The sequence below is a fragment of the Ictidomys tridecemlineatus genome, chromosome 5 (assembly GCF_052094955.1).
Source record: "Ictidomys tridecemlineatus isolate mIctTri1 chromosome 5, mIctTri1.hap1, whole genome shotgun sequence".
Taxonomy (NCBI): domain Eukaryota; kingdom Metazoa; phylum Chordata; class Mammalia; order Rodentia; family Sciuridae; genus Ictidomys; species Ictidomys tridecemlineatus.
The window spans coordinates 32,304,763-32,331,456 of NC_135481.1; the positions used below are offsets into that span (position 1 = coordinate 32,304,763).

The following is a 26,694-nucleotide window of genomic DNA, read 5'->3' on the forward strand; positions in this document are numbered from 1 at the left end:
GTGATTACAGGCTTGTACCACTGCACCCAACTAGATTCATCTTTTAATAGGGTTTTTTTTAGTGTATTATAGTTTTACATAATCATGGGGTTTATTTTGACATATTCATGATACATATAACATAATTTGCTCCATTTAAATCCTAAGCAAATGAATCAATGTCTTAGCAAGGAAAGCAATGTTGGAATAAATAGGTAATTTCTAGAGTAAAGCATGAAATTTTTATGCATAATATGGATTATTTTTAACTTTTTGAAAACTGACAAACTTTGAGAAGTTAAATTTTTATATTGTAAAAGATTATAACATTGTAATCTTTTATAAGTTAGAAATTGCTAATAGAATATTTAAAAATAGAATATCATAAATAAAAAACTAAAAGGCAACAGAGTCACCAACTGTATATAGTTCCTATTACTTCTGTAACAGATTACCACAAATTCAGTGTCTTCAAATAATAGAAATTTACCTCACAGATCTGGAGGTCAGAAGTCTGATAAAGATCTTATTGGGCTAAAATCCAGGTGTCAGCAGGGCAACATTGCTTTTCTAGAGGCCCTAGGGAGAGTTGACTTTCTTGCATTTTTCCAGTTTTTAGAGTTCACCTGCATTCCTTGCCTTGTGGCCCATTTCCATCTTCAGAACCAGCAGTGTCTGGTAGAATCTCCCTGGTTCTGATTTTTCCACTATTTATGGACTCAGTGGTTACATGGGGCCCATATGGATAAACCAAAATAATCTCCTTATTTTAAGGTTATCTGATTAGTAACATAAATTCCATCTGCAACTTTAATTTTCTCCTGTTCTATAACATAACATTCATAGATTTGGGGGATTAGGAAACTCCTTTGGGGACATTGTTTTACTTACAGTACTAGCTATACTTTCAAAAGTGTTTTTAATGGGGCATGATGGCACACACCTATAAGGCCAGCTACTTTGGAGGCTGAGGCAGGATGACTCAGCCAAGGAGTTCAAATCCAGCCTAGGCAATATAGTGAGATCCTGCCTCAAAAAACCCAAAATAAAACTTTGTTTTGGCAAATTTTAGCAGTCTTTTTAAGGAATGGTTATAATTTTTCTTTGACCTAACCCAACCCTATTGGGTTGCCCCATACTTTGCTCACAGATCAATGCACATACTAATAGCACCAGTTCACTAGCAGCAGGTTCCTTGCCTGTAAGTTACCTACATTGCTATCATGCTGTGAAAATCCTTTCTTTCTTCTCAGGTAAATGCAAAGTCTATTTTTTCAATGAATATTGTTTTCAACAACTACAGGCCCCTTGGGCAGCAGCTAGAGAAATTAAGACCTTGATGTGGGAGACCCCTTCTTCTCCACTCTTATTAAAGCCTGATTGAGTTTTAAATAGGGCTCACAGGGTTAAGTACTCTCACCATGGATATCCTATGTGTATTTACTAGATGATCAAGAAGTCTAGAACAACTGAAATGGCTCTGGAAAGCTTGAAGGAGCAACTGGCAGAGCTTCATCATTCTGAGTCACTTCAACGAGCTAGAGAGCAGCATGAGAGCATTGTTATGGGCCTTACAAAGAAGTATGAAGAGCAAGTGTCATCCTTACAAAAGAAGTTGGATTCTACAGTTGCTGCACTTAAAGAACAGGTTGGGATGATTTCAGATGACCAACTACTATCAACAAGTAAAGTTGGTTATATTTTATAACTGATATTTTGCAGTACTCATATAGAAATCTTGGATGTTTGCAGTAGGTGTTTGATTGTAAATGAAACTTAAAATTTAATGATGTTTCAATCTATGAATAGATTCTGGAAGAATACTTTTGGAAACCTTTCTTCCTATAGAATTGGTTAGTACTTTCTCAATTTTCATTTTACTAGTCTTTTATCTGTAGAGTATTTATGTGTATTCATCACATTGTCCTAGAATAACTCCAGCATGAAAGAAATGAGTGCTAGAGGCTGGCCAGAACCTGAGAGTTTGTCCTCAGAGCTTAACCAGGGTCTCGACATTTGATAGAGTGTTGAGAAATGGTCAACACTCTGATAGAGTCAGTAGAGTGTTGAGAAAATGGTCCTTGGGATTAGAGTTAATTTTGAGAATACAGTTTGAGCAATTCTAACCTGAAAATCTGAATTCCAAAATGTTCCATATAGTTGACGTGAAAGTTCAAGTGGAAAGTTCCAACCTAACCTCATGTAATAGATTGCAGTCAAAATGCATATGCACTAAAAATCCTTAAAATTCCCTTCAAGCTGTGTGTGTAAGTGTATAAGAAATGTAAGTGTATAAGTGTATAAGAAATGTATTTAGACTTGTACCATGTGCACAAATACCCAATTACATATATGCAGATATTCCAGAATTGAAACATTTCGGGTAAGGGATACTCAACCTGTAGTGTAATGTATAAAATAGAGAAGAAAATCTCATCTAAACTCCATTTGAAGCTTGAGCTTATTTCACAGGCATTATTTATTATTTTTGCTCAAAAAGGAATAAAATATTATAGGCTGAGGTGAGTTAGGTGGCAGGTTTACTTGTGCTCCAAAATGTTTGTTAATCATTTGAATAAAATTTCAGAATGCATTTATTCTAATGCAATTTCAGAATTAATTTAACCCAAGGGAAAAGAAGAAGAAACAAACTTGCAAGAGTATGGAAAGCATCATCACACCTAAAATGATTCCTGATTTGGGTTATTTCTGATTTATATAGGACTCTAACTTTCCCATGCTTTTCAATGGTTATATATAAGACTACATTATTGGTAGTACTAATTGTTTATATACAATTTTATGTGTAACTATGAGTTCTTGCTAGATTTGTTTTACCAATTATGTTTTTATTTTATATGGAAAGATATTGTGAATTTGATTATACGGAGAATATACAGGAGTGGAGAAAGATGAAGACTGTGCCAAATTATTGAAAAGTCTATTTCATAGACTATTTAAACAAATATAATTGGATATTTATTAATTTTATTTTAAAACTGCCATCTATTTAATTATTTATTAATTTTGGCCCAATGCAGTGTAATAGAATTAAAGTGAAATGGTCATTGATAGATGTTAGGAGAAGAGTGGAGTATGGTGTCTCTTCCACGTTAGGTTATTTGAAGCTCTATGTTCTCTGTTGACTTTGACATAGTTACATTGGGGACAGGCTAGAAGGAATTTATAGTACGTTCTGCCCTGTACTACTACATTCTTTATTTTCATCATCCACTCCTTTCTTTAACCTTCAACTAGCTGACAGGAAAAAGTCTTCATTCTCTTTCACACTTCAAAAGGTGTTGATTAAGGTCTTTCCCACTGTTACCCTTCATGACTGGTATTATTTTGTAACAGAGCATGTCATTGGTGTTAGAATTAACATATTTGCACATTTGCTTAACAAGGTGATGATTCCAAAGGGGCTATGGTTGGTTGTTTCTGGGAATGTTTTTATGGTATCCTTTCTGGCTGTCAAATTGTTATCTATTGGGTTAGCAGTACTTATTATCTCAGAATCCAAATTGAGATTCCTGATTAGGTAAGTGCTATAAAATCAACCAGGAGCCAGGGAGATGTGTGGGAGACCAACCTCGCATGAGGCTGGGTTAACGCCCCTACTGGGAGATGTGGCATCAGGCACCCATGCTGCTAGACTGCCCTGTTCTTCTAGGGTTCCAGTGACTGTGTCTTCCTGCCCAGGCTTGTCTTCCTTACTGCCCCATGGGTGGAGCTATGTTCACCTGTTTCTTTGTAATATAACCCTTGCCCTGTTTAGGATAGAATCTTCCATGGAAGTGCCTTGTGTGTGTCCCCCTCTCTTACTGTGCCTTTGGGTGTGACCTACCTAGATGTCAGTCAACCTGCTGACAGTGGACATCATGAAGATAGACCAGCCCCCTGAAACCTTACCCCTTACCTCATTTGAATAGCTTCTCCTCAATAAAAGGGGTCAGCATGTGCTCTCTCTCTCTGTCTTCCTTCGGACCCTTAGGGTCAGAGGAGCCATCACAGCAACCCCAAAGAAAAAGATATTTGTGTCTCTTGTGTGGTTATTTTGCGTACCCCAGTTAGCCCAGTTCAACTAGAGTAACCCCTGAGCCTTTTAATCGTGAACAGAAACCTGGCAGAGATGTCTTCTTGAAATTAGAAAAATGCTTGAGTATGTTCTCTACAGAGTTAATTTAGAATTTCTTACATAACTGATAACTATCCATACATACTACATTTTGCCCTTCTTTTTTTTTTTAACAAATTTACCAAAGAGGTATAAAATATTCCCTTTCATCTAACTCTTTCTCCAGTATACATAAAAAATAAAACAACTCTTGGAAAATAGTGGTAAGGTACTGGATAATTTACCTTGTTGAAATTGAGTAAATAGCTAGATTTACTCCACTAGCTAGATTGAATGGCTCTTATGTAATCATGGATAACTGTTCCTGTATACTGTATGTACACAGTGTTAAGAGTAAATGTTCACACATAGTAAGTTTTGCTAGTTACAGAGGTTTGGAACCTCCTAAGGCAGTACATGACTAAACTCCAGGGAGTCTATGAATCCTCTGAAATGATGGGTAAGATTTTCTATTGGGGTGAGAGTGCACAATTTTGTGGAAAAGACCTATCACCTTTTTAAGATTTTCTAAGAGGTCCGTGCTTCTCTTGCAAAAGATTGAAAATTCTTGCTTCATAAAGATATTGTTCTTAGTGGGAATGAACAACTAAATTGTAAACGAATCCTATTATCTCATCTATTCAACAAACCTTTTCCTGAACAACTAAACATAAAAGTTGTAAACAGGCTTTTGTAAGTTAAATTATGTGTATATGCATATATAATTTTTTTTTGAGCAGTTTTAGGTTTATACCAAAGTTGAGTGGAAATAATAGCATTTCCCATAGTCCCTATTTCCCCACATATACATAATCTGTTCCATTATTAATATCTTTCACTAGAGAGTGATATATGGAATTTTTCATGTAAACTTTAGTGTTATTTAGTTTGTTAGTATCCACAAAATAATTAGCTGGGATTTTAATTAGGTTTGCATTGAATCTGTAGATAAAAATTGGAAAAAAGTGATATCCTGACAATATTGGGTATTTCTTTCATGAACATGGAATACTTGTTCATTTATTTAGTTCTTCATTGATTTCTTTCACCAGAGTTTTATAGTTTTAAAGAGCTTTTATATATTTTAGATTTATATGTATTTCATGTTTTGGGGATGCTAATATAAATGATATTGTGTTTTAAATATTTAATTTAAGTTCTACTTGCTCATTGTTGGTATATAGAAAAACAATTGACTTTTTTGGATTAACCTTGGATTCTACAAACTTGGTATAATCACTTATTAGTGCCAGGATGGTCATATTGTCTATGGGTAAATATTTTTTTTTCATTCTTTCCAATCTGTACTTTTTATTTCCTTTTATTGTTTTATTGCATTGAGTAGAATTTTCCAGTATGATGTTGAAAAGCAGTGATCAGAGGGTCATCATTGCCTTTTTCCTGATCTTTGTGGGAAAACTTCAAGTTTTCACTGTTAGGTTTAGTTTTAGTGCTTTTTTTTTTTTTTAAATCAGATGAAGACGTTCTTCTTGATCAAGTTTGTTGGTTTTTAAGTCATGAATTGGTATTTAATAATTTTGTAAGACAGAATTCTCTAATTCCATGTGATGGGAGGGAGTAACAATTTCTGAGTTGGGTTTTTTTGAATGTCTGTAACTGGTATATTTTGAGAAATATGTATCTTATAAAATAATATCATTTAATATTTTCCTTAAGATATCATTCTGTGTAGAAAAGATTGTTATACATGTACAAACACCATGTACAATTCTTTTTTATTTTGACTGAGTGTTAAGGTTTTTTTAGTGTAAGAGAAAAGATGGGAAGAAATGGTTTCCTTGGAGCTCATGGAGTTTCTCTAATGACAAAGAATGGGAGAGGGAACTATTTCCTAATAGTTATTATGTCTTGCACTGTCTTCTCCCAACTTTACTTTACCTCCTCCCATTTGTAGAAGTATCATATTACGATCTTTGATTATCTCCTTGATGGTGTATTACCTTTCTTTAAGCTGGTGGAGCTTTAGAACTGTGCTTCTCAAGCTGGCCTGGGAATCAGCAGCAGTATGCCAAGAGGTTTGCAGTGCTGAATAAACATGGACTAGTTTCTAGAAGCTTCATTTTACTAAAAAATTTGGTAGAAAATTTTTAAAGCAAACACAGCTACATTATGAAATAGCACACAAAATTTACATGAATTTTTAAAGTAAAATGAGAGCTTTTAGAATCCCTTTCCTATGTTTAGGAAACTTCTGTTAGTTTCTTTTGGGGATGTACTTATGTATTCTTAAAGCATTTTTGGGCTTTGGGTTATTCTGTGGATCTGGCACCAAAGGCCTTTCTTCTCTCTGCTTCAAAGCCCCTTCTTGATATTCTCTTAACTACTTGTTTTTTTTTTTTCTCTCTTTCAAGAATTTCAATCAACTATCTATATCTATTCTAATGCCTCTTGGTGTTCTGCCATTTGCCTGAAATTCAGCCAGGGTAGCCATTTTTTTAATAAGGTGATGATTTCTTCTACCTGGGTTTGGATTTCCATGGCTTATACTCCCAAGCACATTTTCTTTTTGGAGAAACTTGAGTGTATTGTTTATATATTCTGTATTATTTATACATCCCCATACACACACACTCACACTCATTTACCCTCTCTGTTTTTTCATTGTCATTCAGTTTTTAAATGCTTACTGTAGTAGCTACTGTATATAAGGCACAGTAGAGGCATCTTCAAGGAAAAAATTAAGGAAATAAGACATATAAAAGGAAGAAAAAGAAGCATAAGAGAGAAACAGATCAAGTTTTAAAAAAGTTCAGAGAAGGGAAAGATTATTTTTGCCTATCCTAAACAGAGCTTAGAGTAGAGTGAGTTTCCATGTGTTTATCTATATCCTTACTGTCCTAGGATACAAATTCCATGATTCAAACTGGTCTGCCTAAATATGTATACATATACTTAAACTGGTAGCATAAAATGCAGAGAAGAATTGTAATTAGTTTCCTGTGGCATAAATAAAATCTAACTTTAGAATACATTGTTTTGTGATTTTGTGAATGTGGAGTAAAAGGGGACTTTAGGAATCACCTTTATCAGCATAATTACGAAAGAAGCCGACTGAGATATTGAGCCTAAGATCATACAAGTTTTTTCTTTTGACTCCCAGTCTTGTGCACTTAGCCCCCGAAAAGTGATGCTGCAACGTGATGAGTATATATTTGATTTAAAATCCGACAATGTATCAAAATTTCAGTCTAATATTTCTTAAAATTGATCCTGAAAATGACTTCTTGAACCCTTTTTCTATGTAGGAAGATATTTGTTCTCATTTGAAAGATCACGTGAAACAACTGGAAAGGAGTCAAGAAGCTGCCAAATTAGAAAAAACTGAGATCATTAACAGGTTGACGAAGAGTCTGGAAGAGAGTCAGGGACAGTGTGCCCAGTTGTTGCAGTCAGGTGGGTGCCTTGTTGGGCTACTGTCTCCCCAGAAGTCCAGTGTAATGTTTAGAGAGAACACAGTAGGAACCATGGTTAATAAAAACCCAGAAAATGTCAACAGAGAAGACAACCAGTGACAAATTTCTTTTTTTAAAAAAAATATTGTTATATAGGTATAAAGGCACAGATCATTTTTATTACATAATTTTGAAAATGCTGACAAGTGTATTGAATGGAAAACCAATAATCCTAGTACTCAGAGATAAAAATTATTAATGTTTGAATGTATTATTTCTTCAAAATAAATGAATACATATGCATAGGTAATGCCCTGCTTCTGTTTATAGTACATTTCTGAAAATATACTAAAGCCTAATATGTACAATTCAACAATAAAGTATATAAAGTGAATTCTGTTTTTGAAAACTAAAATAATTATAAAATCTCATTATATGTTGCTTTTTGTAAACCCAATATTTGATGATATGTATAGTTCTGTCCTTTTGTGTAACTTCTTCAGTTTTTTTCCCCTCACAATGGAATAGCCACTTAACCTGGTCATTGAAGTCAGAGAGTTAACATTTTTGTTGTTCTTAAGATTTCTAGAATGGTCTCTTGGTATTAAGTTTGAGACACTGGCTTCCTGTCCTTTTAATGCTAGCAATAGTTTTATTCCTTATAAAATTATTTTAGGGTAAAGCAATAAAATAATTGTCCATTTGTCTGCATACAGACAAAACAGCCCATTTTCTGGTGAACTGCTCACACTATGAACAAAAATCACTGGTTGTTCATTAAATGAAATCTGAAAGTCCTACTTTGGCATATGAAGGGCACTTGAGACTTTTGGGTATGATATGGAAAAGGGTGGTTTACTCACAGCTTGAAAGCACTGAGGTCAAGGACTGACTGCGTATGTATATTTATTTAGGTGGGTCAGATTTTAGATCCCCCTTCCTGTTTAGTTATGTATCCATTTTTCTCACTTGGCATTACTTGGTGAGCTCTTTTCCCGGCCATTAAAGGATTTCACAATATGATTTCCTTTAAATGCATAATATGCCATGACTACTTTGCTTAGTAATTTCCCAGATGGTCATTTTCTTTTGAGGAAATCCAATAAAATCCCTTTAAGTGAGTATCTCCCCTAGTACATTTAACATATTAGTTTGCTAAAGTTTCAGGAAGCACAACCTTAATATACTTTTTTCACATATAGAGGTGGAAGTGGTAGAAATAAAAACAATTAGAAAAAAGCAAAAAGCAGCAAGATGTAGTTTTCTTAGTGGAGGGTAGAAATGGTTAGAAATGCATTCCACAGGATTTTTTTTCTTTCTGTGATTTAGAATGTTTTACTCCTGTTAAAAGTCTTCTGGAGTGCTAGTGTTTGTAGATGTGGCTGATTTGATTTATAACAAGGTCACAGTAACCTACACCTTTGGCTCCCCAAGGACATATGGGGCCATATGAGATCTTTGCAAAGTCTGCTGAGATCCCTATTCCTTGAGGGTAATAAAACAGAACTGCACCTTCCATAGCACAGTGGATTCAAGTTCTTTGGACCACACGTACTTTTCTCCCTTTCATTTAGCATATCCTGTGATTTTTTTTCCTCTACAGGCTCAATACAGGAAGTGGCTCAGCTACGGCTCCAGCTGCAGCAAGCACAAAAGGCACACACTATAAGCGAGAACATGAACAAGGCTTTGCAAGTGAGTATTGCAGCTTGGAAGAGACTTTCTGGGTAACTGCATTAGGCAGTGATTACATCACCTTTTTGAAGTTTAGATTACTCTGTGATAGGGGTGGCTAGACCCTTTCATGCCAGCCTGTAGAAGGTGTTCATAGTCTTACCCACACCATTTGGTCTCCAAGCCCAGGTCTGTCTTACTGCAGAGCCAGGGCCCTGTCATCTCCTTCATATGTCCTCCTTCATGCCTCCTTATATCTGGAGGTGTACTCCAGAGAAAAGTTTAGGTACAAGTATGGGAAATTCTCTTTTTTTTTTTTTTTTGGTACCAGTAGGTACTACTGTCCTACATCTCCAGCTCTTTTTTAGTTTTTTTAAATTTTGAGGCAGATTCTTTCTAAGTTCCTTAGGGCCTCCCTAAATTGCTAAGCCTGGCTTTTAACTTGCAGTCCTCCTGCCTCAGCCTTCTGAGCTGTTGGGATTACAGACATATATCACCATGCCCAGTTAAGTGTGGGGAATTCTTAATTTGACTACAGTTTTTTTCACATCCTCCTTAAGTACTACTCATATTTTCCACTGAACAGACAAGAAACACTGGAGAGGAATTCCAGTATTACTTCCACTGAAAGAAGTATTTTGCTTTTTTGCCACTGGCAGGTGAAAGTATAATAGGTTCTTGGCAACGTACCTACTTTGTCCTCTGCTCTAGTAAGCCAGAGACACTACCATCAGCATCTCAGCTCAAGGGATGCTTTTCATATAGGACCAAATGTTAGCAAGAGACGTCTTAGAGAAACTAAGACGAATGTTTTCTCATTCATTCGTTTATGTATTCATTCAGTTTTCTTAAAAACCTCATATATATATCTATATCTATGTCTTTATAAAGTTATTTATAATGCATGGTAATAATGTACTTGAAGAAGTTTTTCTGCCTTCTTTTGATCCTTAAAATAAATTTTGATATAGATATAATGACTGATTTTGTCATATAGGAAAATAATAGAAATAATTTTCACCAATTTGTGTCTTCATACATGTACTTTGGATAATGATGTCCATCGCATTCCACCATCCTTGCTAACCCCCTGCCCCCTCCCTTCCCCTTCCACCCCTCTGTTCTATCTAGAGTTCATCTATTCCTCCCATGCTCCCCCTCCCTACCCCACTATGATATACAACCAGAGATATGAAAAATTGTGCTATATATGTGTAATAAGAATTATAATGCATTCCGCTGTTATTTATTTTTTAAAAATCAATTAAAAATTTTTTAAAAGGGTAATTTAATCAGACAGTGTTAAGCACTTAATAAAAATCAAGATCTATTACAAAAAAATATTTTCAATAATTTTGTGTTGCAGGAGGAATTAACAGAACTAAAAGATGAAATTTCTCTCTATGAATCTGCTGCAAAACTAGGAATACCTCCAAATGACTCAGAAGGAGAATTAAATATAGAACTCACTGAATCATATGTGGATTTGGGTATTAAAAAAGTCAACTGGAAAAAATCCAAAGTTAACAGGTATTGAGAGAATGTTTTAGTTTACTGTAGAACTTACGTTAATAAAGTTGGTATTGCATGGTAAACAGGTGGCAGCAGGCATGAAACGATGAGATGAATAGGGGTTCTGAATGTGGAACGGTATGTTTTATGTTTAGTCTGAAATCGAGATGAACAAACTTGAAGTATTGGTACAGTCTTCAACACTCAAACATATCACTTTCAAAAAGGTAAAAAGTGACTAATGTAGTTAAAGGACAGAGTAAATTCTAAAGCTGAGATTATCTGTTTTAACTATTAGTGAGAGGGCATATTATTTTTATATATTAACCCTGTGTGTTGAAAGTGGGTAACCTTGCATTTCTTAATGGTATATGATAAAAGAAGCACTGATTCCCCTCCCCCCTTGGAACCTCACTGTCATCTTCCTCTTAAAATAGGGATTCTGTCTTTTTTAAAAAATAGGTTCTTTTTAATAATACATGACAGTTGAATAATTTATTCTGACATAATTATAAAAGCATGGAATATGTTTTGTTCTAATTTAGCCCCTAGTACCTTTACCCCACCTTCCCATCTCCCACTCTCTTCCCTCTACTCTGCTGATCCTTCTGCCATTTACTCGTAGGGAGTTTGTCTTCTACTACTGCTTTATACAGATACTTTTAGCAATCTCACAGAAGACAGTACTTTGTGTTTTTTCCAGGAAGGGATGGGAGAGGGGTGGTGGTAGTAGAAGAGGAAACATTAGACATTTACAGGATGAATGAATGAGACTTTTATTCATTCACACTGTTGAGACACTTGCTACATGGAAGGTGCTGTGTAAGGTTTTGGGAATAGAGGCAAAAAATGAGTTAGAAACTTTCTTCCCCTTGTATGTTTACATTTTATGTGTTCAGGAAGAAGATGACATACCCATAAGCAACTAAGTGCTATGTGTCCATGCATGGGATTGGGGGTACTTATCCATTCCCTCTATTGGTCAGGTCAAGGATGAGATATGAGGTGTTGGGAAGAGGTTGCATTTAAGCTAAGGAAAGCTTTTCTTGAATACATTTGGCTCTCATTACCACTTTCTGGTTTATAGTTTAATACTGAGTTTACCATCATGATAATGTTTTTTTTCAGTGAGACCATTTAATTCATGTTGTGTTTCAGATATTTTGCAAGTAAATACAAACAAATCTCTTGAAGAATTTGCTCTACAATAGGCTTTAGAGTTTGTGTATTTTAAATGGCAATTTCTGGTTTTTTAGAACAGTAAGATGCAGTTCAGCATCAGGTGATCTAAAGCGATCAGGTGAATTGTGAAAGATGATATTATTTTAATATGCCTCCATTTATCTGGAGGCCTGACTTCAGGAACTTTTGTGTGTATAGAACACAGCTACAATCTGTAAGGAAACAAGAAAATAGTGGAACTAGATTATGTAATGTATATATTAGGAGCCACCTTCAAGCTTGTTTCTCAGGGCCATATTGACTTAGATTTATTCAGATAAATTATCTGATTTCCTGACTACAATGTGTAGCTGGGTCAGGGGCCAGGGGCAGAGAAGTTCTGTCAGTTCCTGAGCCAGGCAGCTCAGACTTAGCAAGAAGAGAAATAAGGAAACCCAAGAGGCTGGATTTGCTGACCATGAGGGCATATAGCCTCACACATTATCCACACAGGTTCTATCCACATCAGAATGTCCACAATTATGGTCCCATGTTGAAGAAAAGCTTCCACTTTGATTTGTTTGTTAAAACAGAAGAGGAGTGTGCTTCATAGTTTTTAGACAGATTTACATAAAAATGGGAAGTTAAATATATTTGTCTGGAAAACTCTCTGCCTTGAATGCCTCATTACCTATCAGTGCTAGATTAATTCTAAGGGGCTAGTGAAAGAGCATGGAGTTTAGATCCAGACTGTTTTGAACCATAGTTTTGCCATTTATTACCAGCTTTATGATCCTAGGCAAGTTTCTTACCTTTTTCTGAGTGTGTGCTTATCAAGCTTGATTTCCCTTGGAAGTTAAAGTGAAGATTAAGGTAGATAATGAATATAAGAACCTCATGTAATATGTTCTGGCACAGATTGGGCACTTAAAATAATAGCTATTACTGTTATTATGTAATAGATGATTAGTTAAAATATGCCCTGCATCATGTTTTAATTGAATACATACTTGCTAAAGTTTTTGATCCTCAGTCTTGTGACAGATGTTGGCTCCAATCTCATCACGTTAGAAATGGGGAAAACTGGAGCCCAGGGAGTTAAGCACCTTTGTTCAAGAAGATGCTTAATTAGCAGCAGAACCAGTACTTGAGCCCCGAATTCCTGAGGCCAGGCCCTGTTTTATATTTTTTTATGTTTATGAGACAGTTAAACCTTTTTGTCTTAGAGTTCATTTTTATTTACATCTTTTATTTTTGTGGATTAAAGATGTAGTACATGCCAAAAAAAGTTTTTTTCCAATTTGTTATTACCTTGAGTTTGTGTCATGGCCTGGGAACTGGGTAAATAGTACATTATATGTATGTTTATCTTTTTACAAAATTTATTTTGTTATGAGGTCTACTAAAGTCCAGTCGACTGTATTTGCACTTTTTAGTTGGTTAGCACTCATAGCCACAATCCTCTAGTGATTTTAAAGCATGTTCCTATAGATAATAAATCTGAGACATCACATCATGACAGACACATTAAACAGGTAGGTGGAGAAGAACTGAAGCAGGCTGGTTAGTCATTGAGTTCATTGAGAAGACATCCAATGACATGCAGAATAAGGGAAGAAACATTCAGCTTCTAGTCATCCCTCATACCACTGTTAACAGATGATAATTGTGCTTTGAAAAAACTACAAATGTTTATTTTCAGATCAAATTTAAAGGGCATAGGTGAGAAGAGATTTGTACCTTTCCTTTGGGTGAACTGTGTGATTCTTAAAATCAGAGGAAGCAGCAGTTTTCCCAATATTGAAAATTTTAATTCTTTGTTGACTTGAGCTACCTTCAAATCACTTACCCAAATAGTAGTGGCTCCAAGCTTGTATTACCAACACCGCCTCCCTTAAGCTACTGCCTAGTAAATTTTAAGGGCTTAACCTCAGTGTTCTATTTTACGTTCATGGAATTTGAGTAGCTAAATCTGCATGCAGCTTGCAGACAGCTTCCTCTCTCTCTTATTATAGTTGGCTGCTAAGCTCAAATAATAAACATTTAACAAGTGGAATGCCTTTTCCCTTTGGTCTTCGCAGCAGGCTTCATAAGGGACTACAGTTTATTTGAATTTAAGGGAACCAACGTCCATAGGGCTTTAATAGTAAGCCTAAATGAAGAACTGGTCCCCACCACTGGCTCTTTCCCTTTTGAGGAAAAAGAGAAAATTATTTTAGCAAGCACTTTCTCTGCTAACTTGGCTCCCTCTAGAAGTACAGGATGTGCTATTTCAGTGGTCAGCATTTAGTCAGAAAAGAAATAAGGGAGGCATAATTTTTTAACTGAGCAAAATAAACACTGTACTTATAATACACCACATAGCAGAGGAAAATACAATGTCATGTATTTAATATTATATTTCTTACATAATTATATTTCTAATTCTTATAACTATTATGTCTTCTATTTCTACATAGAAGTATAGTGACTTAAATATAGTGGATTTCATGTAGTGGTTTAAATAGGTGAGATCTTCTATACACAAACATAGTTACATAATATGTATTGCATATACAAAAACTTCCTGTATGTATCACAGGGAACTTCTTTTATAACTTTAAAAACTCTACAAAATAATACTCCTTCTCTCTCTTTCTATACATACAAAATATTCTAACATTAAAATGTTAGAATCATCTGAAAACTGAAGACTAGTAAAAATTTTGACTCAGATGCTATAATTTTTTTAAAAATACTTTTTAGAACAGCTTAGGTTTACAAAAAAAAAATTACATCATGGGGAGAGTTCCTATATATGTAGCTCCCATTTTTGCCTACTAACATCTTACATTGACCTGGTACATTTGTTAAAGTTAATTGATATTGATGCATTATTATTAACTAATGTTTATAGTTTATTTAGATGTTAGTTTTTACCCAGTGTCCGATTTCTCAGGATCCCATCCAGGTACCACATTACATTTAGGAGTCATGTTTCCATATATTCTTCTCGACTTCTTTTGTTTTAATGATATTGACAGTTTTGAGGAATATTATTCAGGAATATTGGAATTTGATATTTTTCTCATGATTATATTTTTCTCATGGTTTCTATAGAAAACCACAGAGATGAGATTCCATTTTAGTTTCTTCATATTAAAGGTGTATACTATCAACTACTACTTTCCAAAAGTAACTTTCTCCTCCATTGGGGAAAAATTAGAAATACAGACTAAGAAAAAAGTAAAATCATCCATAATATAACCTCATTTTGTGTGAAGAAAACCACTGTTAACACTTTGTTATCTAACTTCCATGTTATCTGCTTTGTGTGTTTCTAAAAAATAATATTGAATATACTGTTTTATGATATCCTTTAACTTAGTACATAGAAATCTTTTAATGTCAGTCAATATTGTTATATATAATTTTAAAGGATATATAGATTCATGAACCATATTTTAGTTTGTAGTATAATATTGTTTAAAAATTTTTATTATAAGTAATTCAGTATCATTATTATAATCATCTTTGTATTCAAATCTTTATTCACATCTTTATTTCCACAAGATGTAGAATTATTGCCAAAGGGTATTCACATAGTTAAGGATTTTGACAGATGTTGCCAAACCAGTCCTAATGTTTACATATTACCTATATTGTGTGGTAGTACCTATTTCTCTGCACCCTAGCCATTGCTTAAAGTTATCACTTTTCCTGTTTAAAATTTTATGTCCTACATTATTAGATCTATCACTCTTTATAATTTCTTATGTTTAAAAAGGTGGTATTTTCTAGTGCTTTCTGTAGTTTTATTTTACTTTTTAAACATTTAAAACTGTGAAATATAACACAGAGAGTGCATGAAACATGAGTGTAGAGTTTAACAAGGTATTTGAAAGTGAATGCTCATGGGCTCACCACCAAGGTCAAGAAATAAACAGTGCCAGTCGCTGTGCACGTTCCTCTTTCCGTCCGTAACTTTGAGATTAAGTGCTATCTAAACTTCTATTCCTTTTCTTGTTTTTCCTTCTCCTTTAAATACCCAATTTTTCTCACCTACAGATTATTAGACATGCCTTCATATTAAGGGAAGCCATGTATTGGTATTTTTATAGCTTTATTGAGATATTTTTATATACCATAAGTCAACCACTTAAAGTGTTTTTAGTAAATTCACAGAGCTGTGTAATCACCACCACAACCTAATTTTAGAACATTTCAATGTCCCAAAAAGAAACCCTCATACCTATTGCTAGTCATTCCATATCATCTCTTCTTGCCTCCACAGTTCCAGTGCACCACTATTTTCTGTTTCTATGTATTTTCCTACTCTATATATTTCACATAGAGTTATATAACATGTGGTCTTTTGTGATTGGCTTCTTTTATTAGACTAATATTTTCAAGGTTTGTCGATGTTGTACATGTATCAGTACTTCATTCCATTTTGTAGCTTGATAATATTCTATTATGTGGATATGCCACATTTCATTTATCTATTCATCTGCTATTGGATATTTATTTAGGTTGTTCCTACTTTTTTTCAATTACTAATTATGGTGCTATCAATATTTATGTTCAGAATTTCATGTGGACATATGTTTTCATATATATTGTAATATATGAGTGGAATTTCTTAGTTGCCTGGTAACTCTATGTCTATCATTTTGGAGGACCATCAAACTGTTTTACAAAGTGCCTTCACCATTTTATGTGAACTTCATCAATGTACAAAAGTTTCAGTTTTACCATTTCCTCACTAATACTTGTTTTCCCTTAAAAAAATATAGATAGATAGATAGATAGATAGATAGATAGATAGATAGATAGATAGTAAGTATGCTCCTCCAGGTAGGTGTGAAATGGTATCTCATTGTGGTTTTGATTTGATGGTTAATGATGTTCAATATCTTCATATGTTCATTGGCTATTTGTGTATCTTATTTGGAGAAATGTCTATTCAAATCTTTTGCCTTTTGAATTGTCTTTTTATTATTTAGTTTTAAGAGTTCTTTGACTATTCTGAATACAGGTGCTTTGTCAGATACGTGATTTGCAAATATTTTCTCCTATTCTGAGTTGGTTTTTTTTTTTTTTCACTTTCTTGATAGCATCCCTTTGATAGTAAAAAGTCCTTAATTTTATGAAATCCAACTTACCTGTATTTTACTTTGATTGCTTGTGCTTTGGGTATCATACTTAAGAAATCTTTCTATAATCCAAGATCCTAAAAATTTGTATCTATCTTCTATTCCAAGAGTTTTATCTTTTGCATTAGGTTTGGGATCCATTGTGAGTTAGGTTTTATATATGGTTTGAGCTAGGAATCCAACTTCATTCTTTTTTTGTGTGGATATCCAGAAGTCCCAGTATCATTTGTTAAAAAGAATATTTCCTTTTAAATTGTTTTTACACTCTTGTTGAAAATCAATTGACTGTAGATGTGAGGATTTATTTCTGGGTTCTCAATTCTGTTCCATTGATCTATGTCTGTTCTTATGCTAGTATCATACTGTCTTGAGGTAAATTTTGTAGTATATTTTGAAACCAGGAAATGTGAGTTCCTCTAACTTTGTTCTTCTTTATCAAATTTGTCTTGACTATTCTGGATTTCTTATTAATTCATTTCCATTTCAATTTTAGAATCAGTTTGTCAGTTTTTGCAGAGAAACAAGCTAAGTTTTCATATATTGAACGAATCCATACATTGCCATCTTAATAATATTGTCTTCTGATTCCTGAATATGGGATGTTTTCCTGCTTATTTAGATCTTTATTTTTTTAATTTATGTATTATAGTTTTCAGTATATAGGCTGTGCTTCATTCATTTGTTAAGTTTATTCTCTCTGCTATTCTTTTTGTTTGATTATTTTCTTAGGTTTATTTCTGGGTGGTTTGTTAATAGTATTTAGCAATACAGTTGATTTTTGTATATTGATCTTGTATACTATCACATTGCTGAACTTATTTACCAATTAAAATAATTTTCTTAGTGGATCCCTTGGATTTTTTTTATATTCAAGATCATGTTATCTGAATAAAAGAAATGATTTTACTTATTTCTGTCCAGTGTATATGGATGTATTCTTTTTTGTTGTTGTTTTTTGACTAGTTGCTCCGGTTAGAATCTCTACAACACCGTCAAATAGAAATGACTGTGAATCTTCCATCATTCTTAATTCCAGCCTTCCACAAAGTCTTAGGGCATGGACGTAATGCATTGGTGACCGTTAGTCTGATTTCCAGTAGAATATTCATTGACATCAGCATTCTGGTCATGGCCACTTATCTAATCTCTGTGACAGTCTAGCTCTTCCCTATTCTCTTCTTCTGAGCTCTTACCAGAATTGCCTATAATGCTCTGCCTTCAGTATTTTAGATTTTTTTTCTGGCCTCCTTCTCCAAACTCTTCTAGTCTCTCCCCATTATCCAGCTTCAGACCTATTTCCACATTTTCAGGTTCATTACTAGCAACCATCCCACCCCTATTAACAATTTTCTGTATTATTCTAGTAGGTGAGACTGGATGACTTTATAAGAGGTTTATTTTTTTTTTTTAATCATGGTTCTATAGGTTCAAGGTCAAGAGACTGAGTCTAGTGATGACCTTCTTGCTGGTAGAGTTCGGAGTTGGGTAGTGAGGGCTTCACATGGCAAGAGACAGTGCATGTATCTCTGGTCTCTCTCCTTCTCATAAAGCCACCAGTATTCAATCATGTGTCTTTCACCCTGATGACCTTATCTAATTCTGACCACGTCTCCAAAGGTCTACTTCTAAACTTGGGTTATGTTTTCACTCTCTTCATGGTTCACATTGGGGTTAAACATCAACACATGAACACTTGGGGGACACACTCAAACTATATCTAAACCATAGCATGGTTTTAATTTTTATTCACATAATGACTAATGATATTAAGCATCTTTGAATGTGTTTCACTTTTTTCTTCCTTTTCATTTCCTGATGTAGGCTCAGTTGTCATTTACATACATTGTTTGGTTGAGTAGGTGAGTGTTATGTTGAAATAATTTGGACACTTAAAAAAATTGGATTGCTTTTCTAATTATTGGATTGTTTACATAGTCCAGGATATATTTCCTTTATCTGATATGGGTTGTGAATATTTTCTCTCAGTTTTTGGTTTAACTTTTCATTTTCTTAATGGTGTGCTTTGAAAATAGAAAGTCTTTACTAATTCTCCTGATTTGATCATTGTATATCATATATATATATATATATATATATATATGTGTGTGTGTGTGTGTGTGTGTGTTTTATTATACTGTACAGCATAAATATGTATGATTATTTTATGTCAATAAAAATTATATTCCTGGAAAAAAAGTTCAAGTTTTTATGAATTCCAGTTTATCATTTTTCTCTTGTATAGATTACAGCTTTCATGTCTTAAAACTTTGTAACTCAATGTTATAAGCATTTTTGTTCAGTGATTTTCTAGAAGTTTGGTAGTTTTCTCTCTAATATTTATGATCCATTATAAGTTAGTTTATAAGTATGGTGTAAGGTAAGGATGCATATTTACTTTTTCTATACCCATATTCAGTTATCCAACACCATTTGTCAGAAAAATATTTTCTTTCCTCATTGAATTGCCTTAGTGTCTTTGTTGATAATCAGTTGGCCACATGTGGGTGGACCTATTTCTTTCTTTATTTTTTTAGACTATGAGTTCCTTTTTTTTTTTTATTGGTTGTTCAAAACATTACGAAGCTCTTGACATATCATATTTCATACATTTGATTCAAGTGGGTTATGAACTCCCATTTTTACCCCAAATATAGATTGCAGAATCACATGGGTTACACATTCACGTTTTTACATATTGCCATACTAGTGACTATTGTATTCTGCTGTCTTTCCTATCCTGTATTATCCCCGCTGCCCTCCCCTCCCATCTTCTCTCTCTACCCTATCTACTGTAATTTATTTCTTTTTTTTTATTGTTGGTTGTTCAAAACATTACATAGTTCTCGATATATCATATTTCACACTTTTATTCAAGTGGGTTATGAACTCCCATTTTTACCCTGTATACAGATTGCAGAATCACATCAGTTACACTTCCATTGACTTACTCATTGCCATACTCATGTCTGTTGTATTCTGCTGCCTTTCCTATCCTCTACTATCCCCCCTCCCCTCTTCTCTCTCTACCCTCTCTACTGTAATTCATTTCTCCCCCTTGTATTATTTTTCCCTTTCCCCTCACTTCCTCTTGTATGTAATTTTGTATAACCCTGAGGGTCTCCTTCCATTTCCATGCAATTTCCCTTCTCTCTCCCTTTCCCTCCCCTCTCCCTTTCCCTCCCACCTCTCATCCCTGTTTAATGTTAATCTTCTTATCGTGCTCTTCTTCCCTACGCTGTTCTTAGTTACTCTCCTTATATCAAAGAAGACATTTGGCATTTGATTTTTAGGGATTGGCTAGCTTCACTTAGCATAATCTGCTCTAATGCCATCCATTTCCCTCCAAATTCTATGATTTGGTCATTTCTTAATGCAGAGTAATACTCCATTGTGTATAAATGCCACATTTTTTTTTTATCCATTCGTCTATTGAAGGGCATCTAGGTTGGTTCCACAGTCTTGCTATTGTGAATTGTGCTGCTATGAACATCGATGTAGCAGTGTCCCTGTAGCATGCTCTTTTTAGGTCTTTAGGGAATAGACCGAGAAGGGGAATAGCTGGGTCAAATGGTGGTTCCATTCCCAGCTTTCCAAGAAATCTCCATATGCTTTCCAAATTGGCTGCACCAATTTGCAGTCCCATCAACAATGTACAAGTGTACCCTTTTCCCCACATCCTCGCCAGCACTTGTTGTTGTTTGACTTCATAATGGCTGCCGATCTTACTGGAGTGAGATGGTATCTTAGGGTGGTTTTGATTTGCATTTCTCTGACTGCTAGAGATGGTGAGCATTTTTTCATGTACTTGTTGATTGATTGTATGTCCTCCTCTGAGAAGTGTCTGTTCAGGTCCTTGGCCCATTTGTTGATTGGGTTATTTGTTATCTTATTGTCTAATTTTTTGAGTTCTTTGTATACTCTGGATATTAGGGCTCTATCTGAAGTGTGAGGAATAAAGATTTGTTCCCAGGATTTAGGCTTCCTATTTACCTCTCTTGTTGTTTCTTTTGCTGAGAAAAAACTTTTTAGTTTTTTAGTCCCATTTGTTGATTCTTGTTATTAACTCTTGTGCTATGGGTGTCCTATTGAGGAATTTGGAGCCGGACCCCACAGTATGTAGATCGTAGCCAACTTTTTCTTCTATCAGACGCCGTGTCTTTGATTTGATATCAAGCTCCTTGATCCATTTTGAGTTAACTTTTGTGCATGGCGAGAGAAAGGGATTCAGTTTCATTGTGTTGCATATGGATTTCCAGTTTTCCCAGCACCATTTGTTGAAGATGCTGTCCTTCCTCCATTGCTTGCTTTTAGCCCCTTTATCAAATATAAGATAGTTGTAGTTTTGTGGATTGGTTTCTGTGTCCTCTATTCTGTACCATTGGTGGGTGGACCTATTTCTGTTCTCTCTTTTCTGTTCCATTGATCTTTTTGCTAATGCCAATCTTAATACTGTGGCTTCCCCATGAGTCTTGGAAAGGCTGGGAAAAGTCGTTCAACTTTGTTTTCTTCTTCAATATTGCTTTGACTATTCCAAGTCCTTTGCATTTCAGAATTTTATAGCAAGTATTAATTTCCACCAAAAACTCATGAAATTTTAATCATGTTTGTGTTCAATCTAGAGGCCTATTTGACTGGGTGTGGTGGTGCATCTGTACTTTCAGTAGCTTGGGAGGCAGAGGCAGGAGGATTGCAAGTTCGAAGCCAGCCTCAGCAATTTGGTGAGGCCCTAAGCAACTCAGCAAGACCCTGTCTCTAAATAAAATATTTTAAAAGGGGCTGGGGATTTAGCTTAGTGGTTAAATGCCTCTGGTTCAATTCCAGTACCAAAAAAAAAAAAATTATAACCAATTTGGGGAACATTAACATCTTAAGGATAGAGTCTTCAATTTCTGAGCTGTTTAGATCTTTAATTTTTCTCAATAATATTTTATGAGTTGTTAATGCTGTTAATGCTTTGTAACTTTTTTAGTTTCTTTTCTGACTTCATTTTGGATAACTGCTGTTAAAATGCTGGATAATGTTTTCAGTGTAGAGATTTTCCTTTGGTAGATGAATTTCACTTTATCCAGCAAAATTATCTTTGGCATTTTCTGTTTGTTTTTAAGAGCATGTCTGCTAGTGACAGATTTTATTTTCCTTATATTTGCTAATTATATAATTCTGGATCAAATATTCATTTATCTGAGCACTTGAAATATACATTGATTCATTGGCATCAGTAGTTTCTGAAGAGAATTTCATTGTCTTTCTGATATGGTTTCTATCTGTAATGTGTAACAGTCTTACTCCTCTAATGTTTTAAGATTTTTTTCCCTTAGTTTTTATCACTTTGATTATGATGTGTCTAGGTCTGTTTTTCTTTTAGTTTATAAGGTAGGGTTCACTGAGTGTCTTGAATATGTGAATCTATTATGTCCTTTACCAGATTTATAAAAATATCAACCACTGTCTCTTGGAATACCTTTTTCCTCTTCTTTTGGTTCTCTAGTTACTGTGGGTCACCTTTGATGGTTACCCACAGTTCCTTAAGACTTTGTTCTTTTTAAATTATTTTTTCTTTATCTTTTTTGTTTTTAATTTGGATAATTGTTTTATGCTTCTTTCCAAGTTTACTAATTGTCTCCTATTATATCTCTTCTAATGAGCCTAACCAATGAGGTTCTTGTTTTTGTTTTGTTTTAAACTTCCAGATATTGTTATTTTTATTGATAAAATTTTCACTTCATACTTTATAGTTTTTCTCTTTCGAGAATTCTGCTTTTTTATTAATTTCAGGTATGCTCTCTTATGTTTTCTTTCACAAAACATAAGATAGAATAGCTGCTTTAAATATATTTATTTAATTTTTTTTTAGAGACATGGTCTCACTGAGTTGCTTAGGGCCCCACTGAGTTGCTGAGACTGTCTTTGAATTTACAATCCTTGCCTCAGCCTCCCGAGCCACTGGGACTACCGGCATGTGCCACCATACCTGGCTGCTTTAAATTTTAAAACTCCTTTGTGATAGTTCTAGCATTTGGATCATATATTGTCTTTTAAAATTAGTCACAATCTTGGTTAGTTGTATACTAAGTAATTTCAGATTGTATTCTAGGCATTGTGAATTTTATGTTGTATAGAAATGCCATGACCAGCGCTGCCAAACTAGCAGGTTCCAATGAGGGATTTTAGGAGATTGGAAGAATAAAGACTCAGGTACTCAGATCTCGAAGATAAACAGCTAGGATTGGGTAGAGCACTGCTCTCTGATGGAGAAGCAGATCTAAAGAATTATGCCAATTATAATCTTTATTGTATATGTCTCATTAATTAGATTAAAGACTATGTAAGCATTATTCTTTGTATTCATGAAAGTTCCCGAGTTAGCAACATTATGCATTTTATTCCTCAGTTACATTCTACAGTTGCAATGTGCAACGTTAGGAGCATTGTGTAGTTCTCAAGAAAATCCATTGTTTAAAATTACTATTATATAGGCATGTTCAGGAGCAGCAGAGCTGGTGAAACATTGTGGTTATCTTAGCAAGAGAATTATTTCATTCCCAGGAGCTGTGTGCCTGAGAGCAAGGTAGAGGCTGATAAGACTCTAGCACAGAGCCTTCCCATAGAGGGCATTACCATAGCAACTAGGCATCCTGCACCTTTGCACAGAAACTTTCCCAGGTACCAAGCATGCCACAACCATGAAGTCATCAGGGACCCCAATCTTAGACACTGGTCTCCCAATCACTGTCATCTCTCTCCACATAGAAACTTATGTGGGTGTTGTAAATCTCAATTGTCCAAGCCTTTGCCACATTAACTCCCTCAGGAGTTAATCATCATGAAACCTGTGTGTGGCAGTTGTTTTCCAAATTGTTGCTATGTTTGTTTGAGGGTCTGTTCTGTACAAGTATAATTCAGAGCTTATATTGTGACTTGTGCAAGTTTATATACAGAATTCAGGATTGTTCACTCCAGTTCTTTCCTCAGAAGTCTTCCTGCACTCTTTACTGATTTTAGCAGTTTGATCTTTATGTGACATATGATGGTTTTCCTCGTTTTTCTTCTGCCTGAAATTCATTTAGCTTGTACGTTTTATGGAATTTTAGTTTTCATCAAAGTAAGAAGATTTTGACCATTATTTTTTCAAATATTCTGTCCCCTTTCCCTTTCCTCTTCCGGGACTTCACTTGTACATGTTAGAAGACTTCATATGCTGTATATATTTCTGTTTCACTCTTCTGTTTTTAATTTTGTAGAGTTTTATTGCTGTGGTTTTTGTTTTTGTTTTTAACTACAGAAAAATCTCTTCAATAGGTTTTCTGCATGTACTTCACAGAGAATACTTAATGATTTCTTTTTTCATTTTTGGATGTAAATTTATTTTATTCTAATGTCCTTTACTATGTATACATGGAAGTTGAATATAAATTAAATTAAGAGTAAGCATGCCTTCTATTCTTATTCAATATAAAATCACACATAATTTCAAATGACAAATGTTTTATTGAAACCAAATGGCACTTTTTATATTTGTGTGCACTTTTTACTTTGTATTCACTAATCATTTCTTCTTTAGTGTAAAATATACCGTTAATCTCATCCAGTACATTTTTCATTTTAGGTATTGTCACTGTTGTTTTATAAGTCTAATTTGTTTTAATATCCTCTGTTGCTCTCATCATTTTCGTATTTTTCCTTATCTTTCTGGGACAAATGGAATACATTTAATTAATTCTGTTGTGTCATTGCTGATCAGTTTCTGTTAACTGTTTTTTTTCCTGATTGTATTTCATTTTCCTTCCTACTTCTTTGCTTGCCTAGTAAATTTTGATTGGATGCTACACATTTTGAGTTTTATGTTTCAGATGCTGGATTTTATTGTATTTTTTAAAAATATTTTTTTAGTTGTAGATGGACACAATATCTTTATTTATTTTTATGTTGTGCTGAGGACTGAACCCAGTGCCTCACATATGCAAGGCACATGCTCTACCTCTGAGCCACCGCTCTAGCCCCTATTGTATTTTTAAAATTACACTTTCTTTGTGACACACTTACTTGGAATTAATTTCATTCTTTCAAGGGTTTGTTTATAGGCTTTGTCAGAGCATGCTTAGAGTACACTTTAATCTGGGGCTAATTTTGACCTTCTGCTAAGGCAATGTTTGATACCCTGTGAAACAGTACAATTTTCCACTATGGCTCAGTGGAATGCAACACATTCCTGCCCCTATTTTTTTGCTATGGTTCTTTCCCTGTCTACACACACTTATACACATAAGTTCTTTTTCTGTGCAACTCCTTTTATTCCATATATATATTTTATATTTAAAATATTTTTTTGTGTATAATATATATATATTATACACACACACATATATATATAAAATATATATTTCTGTATTATGCAACTCTTTTTTCCCCAATATTTTCTCCCCTCAAATTTTAGATACTTCTGCTTCCCCAAACTCTGAACTCTTTGTCTGCAACTTAATGAAATTACTGGGCTCTGTTTTCCCCTCCATCACTATGCCCTGGAGACTTTAGGCAAAAAATTGGGCAATCATGGGCCTCACTGTGTGTGTTTTCCTATCCTCAGAAATCACTGTTCTTGCTGCCTGTTTAATGATTAAAAACCGCTGCTTTATCTATTTGATTGATTTTTTTTTCAGTCTTAGGAGGACGCTAGATCTTGGTTAATCTATTATGGCAAGGAACAGAATATCTCATCCCAGCTTCTAAGTTTATTGAAACTAAAATTGGGTTTAAATTAGCATGGTTTTTATTTCTGTGCTGTTTCAGGTGCATAGACATCCATTCAGGCTTGTGTTTCAGGAAGTTGAAAGAGATAACAGAAATTAAAGGTTAGGGTAGCTAGTGTGTAGTATCGTTTTCCTCCTAATGTCCATGTTGTTTCTCTTGAAACATGTATATAGCATGCAATGTATCAAAAACACAAATGGAAGCCATGTCACAGATCTCATGTCTAGATTCTTTAGAATGAAGCAGCAGAACTACACTTGCTTGAACTTATTTCTGTACATGGGGACTCAGCACAAGTGACATCATTGTGTATGACAAAGTTTAAAATTGTTTGAAATATTAGTGTATAATTGTATAGGTAACACAACATAGTCAGGGATGCCATTAGTACTTTGAAGGAGGAATCATGCTTGCTTTGTTATCCAATTTAACCCACAATTTCTGCATTAGCTTAATGCCACAGGAAGACCTGAGTGAAGAGCTTTCTAAAGATGAGGTCATCCTGAAGTTGAAAGCAGAAGTGCAGCGCCTGCTGGGGAGCAACTCAATGAAGCGTCATCTGGTGGCTCAGTTACAAAAGGACCTCAAGGACTGTCACAAGAAAATTGAAGATCTCCAAGAAGTGAAGAAAGATGACAGGAGCATCGAGATTGAGGTTTGTAGAGCCCAGAAGCTGTTTTGAAAAGATGTAATAAAGAAACTTTCTTTTTTTTTTTTTTTGTGGAAAGGAAACTTTGGCTGACAAGGGTCATTTGACTTTAGAAGTAAAGTTTAAAGAGGAAATGCCACTTAAAGAAATGTATTTTCTGCTTACTCTTGTCACCTAGTAAACGAGATGCCAGTTAGGTAAAATTCCTTTACCACAAATTTAAGGAAGCATTCTATGTAACAGGGTCTTGCACTTTCTTCAAGGTTAATTTATATCAGTAGAGCTTTAAAATCTGATTTTTAATTG

General features: G+C 34.4%; 1 protein-coding gene across 4 annotated transcripts in view; it reads left to right on the plus strand.

Moving 5' to 3' along the window:
- The window catches only part of Cep152 (centrosomal protein 152), an 80,789-nt gene that overhangs the window by 18,982 nt on the left and 35,113 nt on the right, over positions 1-26,694 (plus strand). For all 4 annotated transcript variants that reach the window (XM_040274991.2, XM_013357650.4, XM_040274992.2 and 1 more), the window contains 5 exons: positions 1,427-1,627; positions 7,363-7,510; positions 9,113-9,204; positions 10,550-10,713; positions 26,190-26,394. In XM_040274991.2, coding sequence (XP_040130925.2) covers positions 1,427-1,627; positions 7,363-7,510; positions 9,113-9,204; positions 10,550-10,713; positions 26,190-26,394 — 810 coding nt within the window. The remainder of the gene's footprint in view (positions 1-1,426; positions 1,628-7,362; positions 7,511-9,112; positions 9,205-10,549; positions 10,714-26,189; positions 26,395-26,694) is intronic.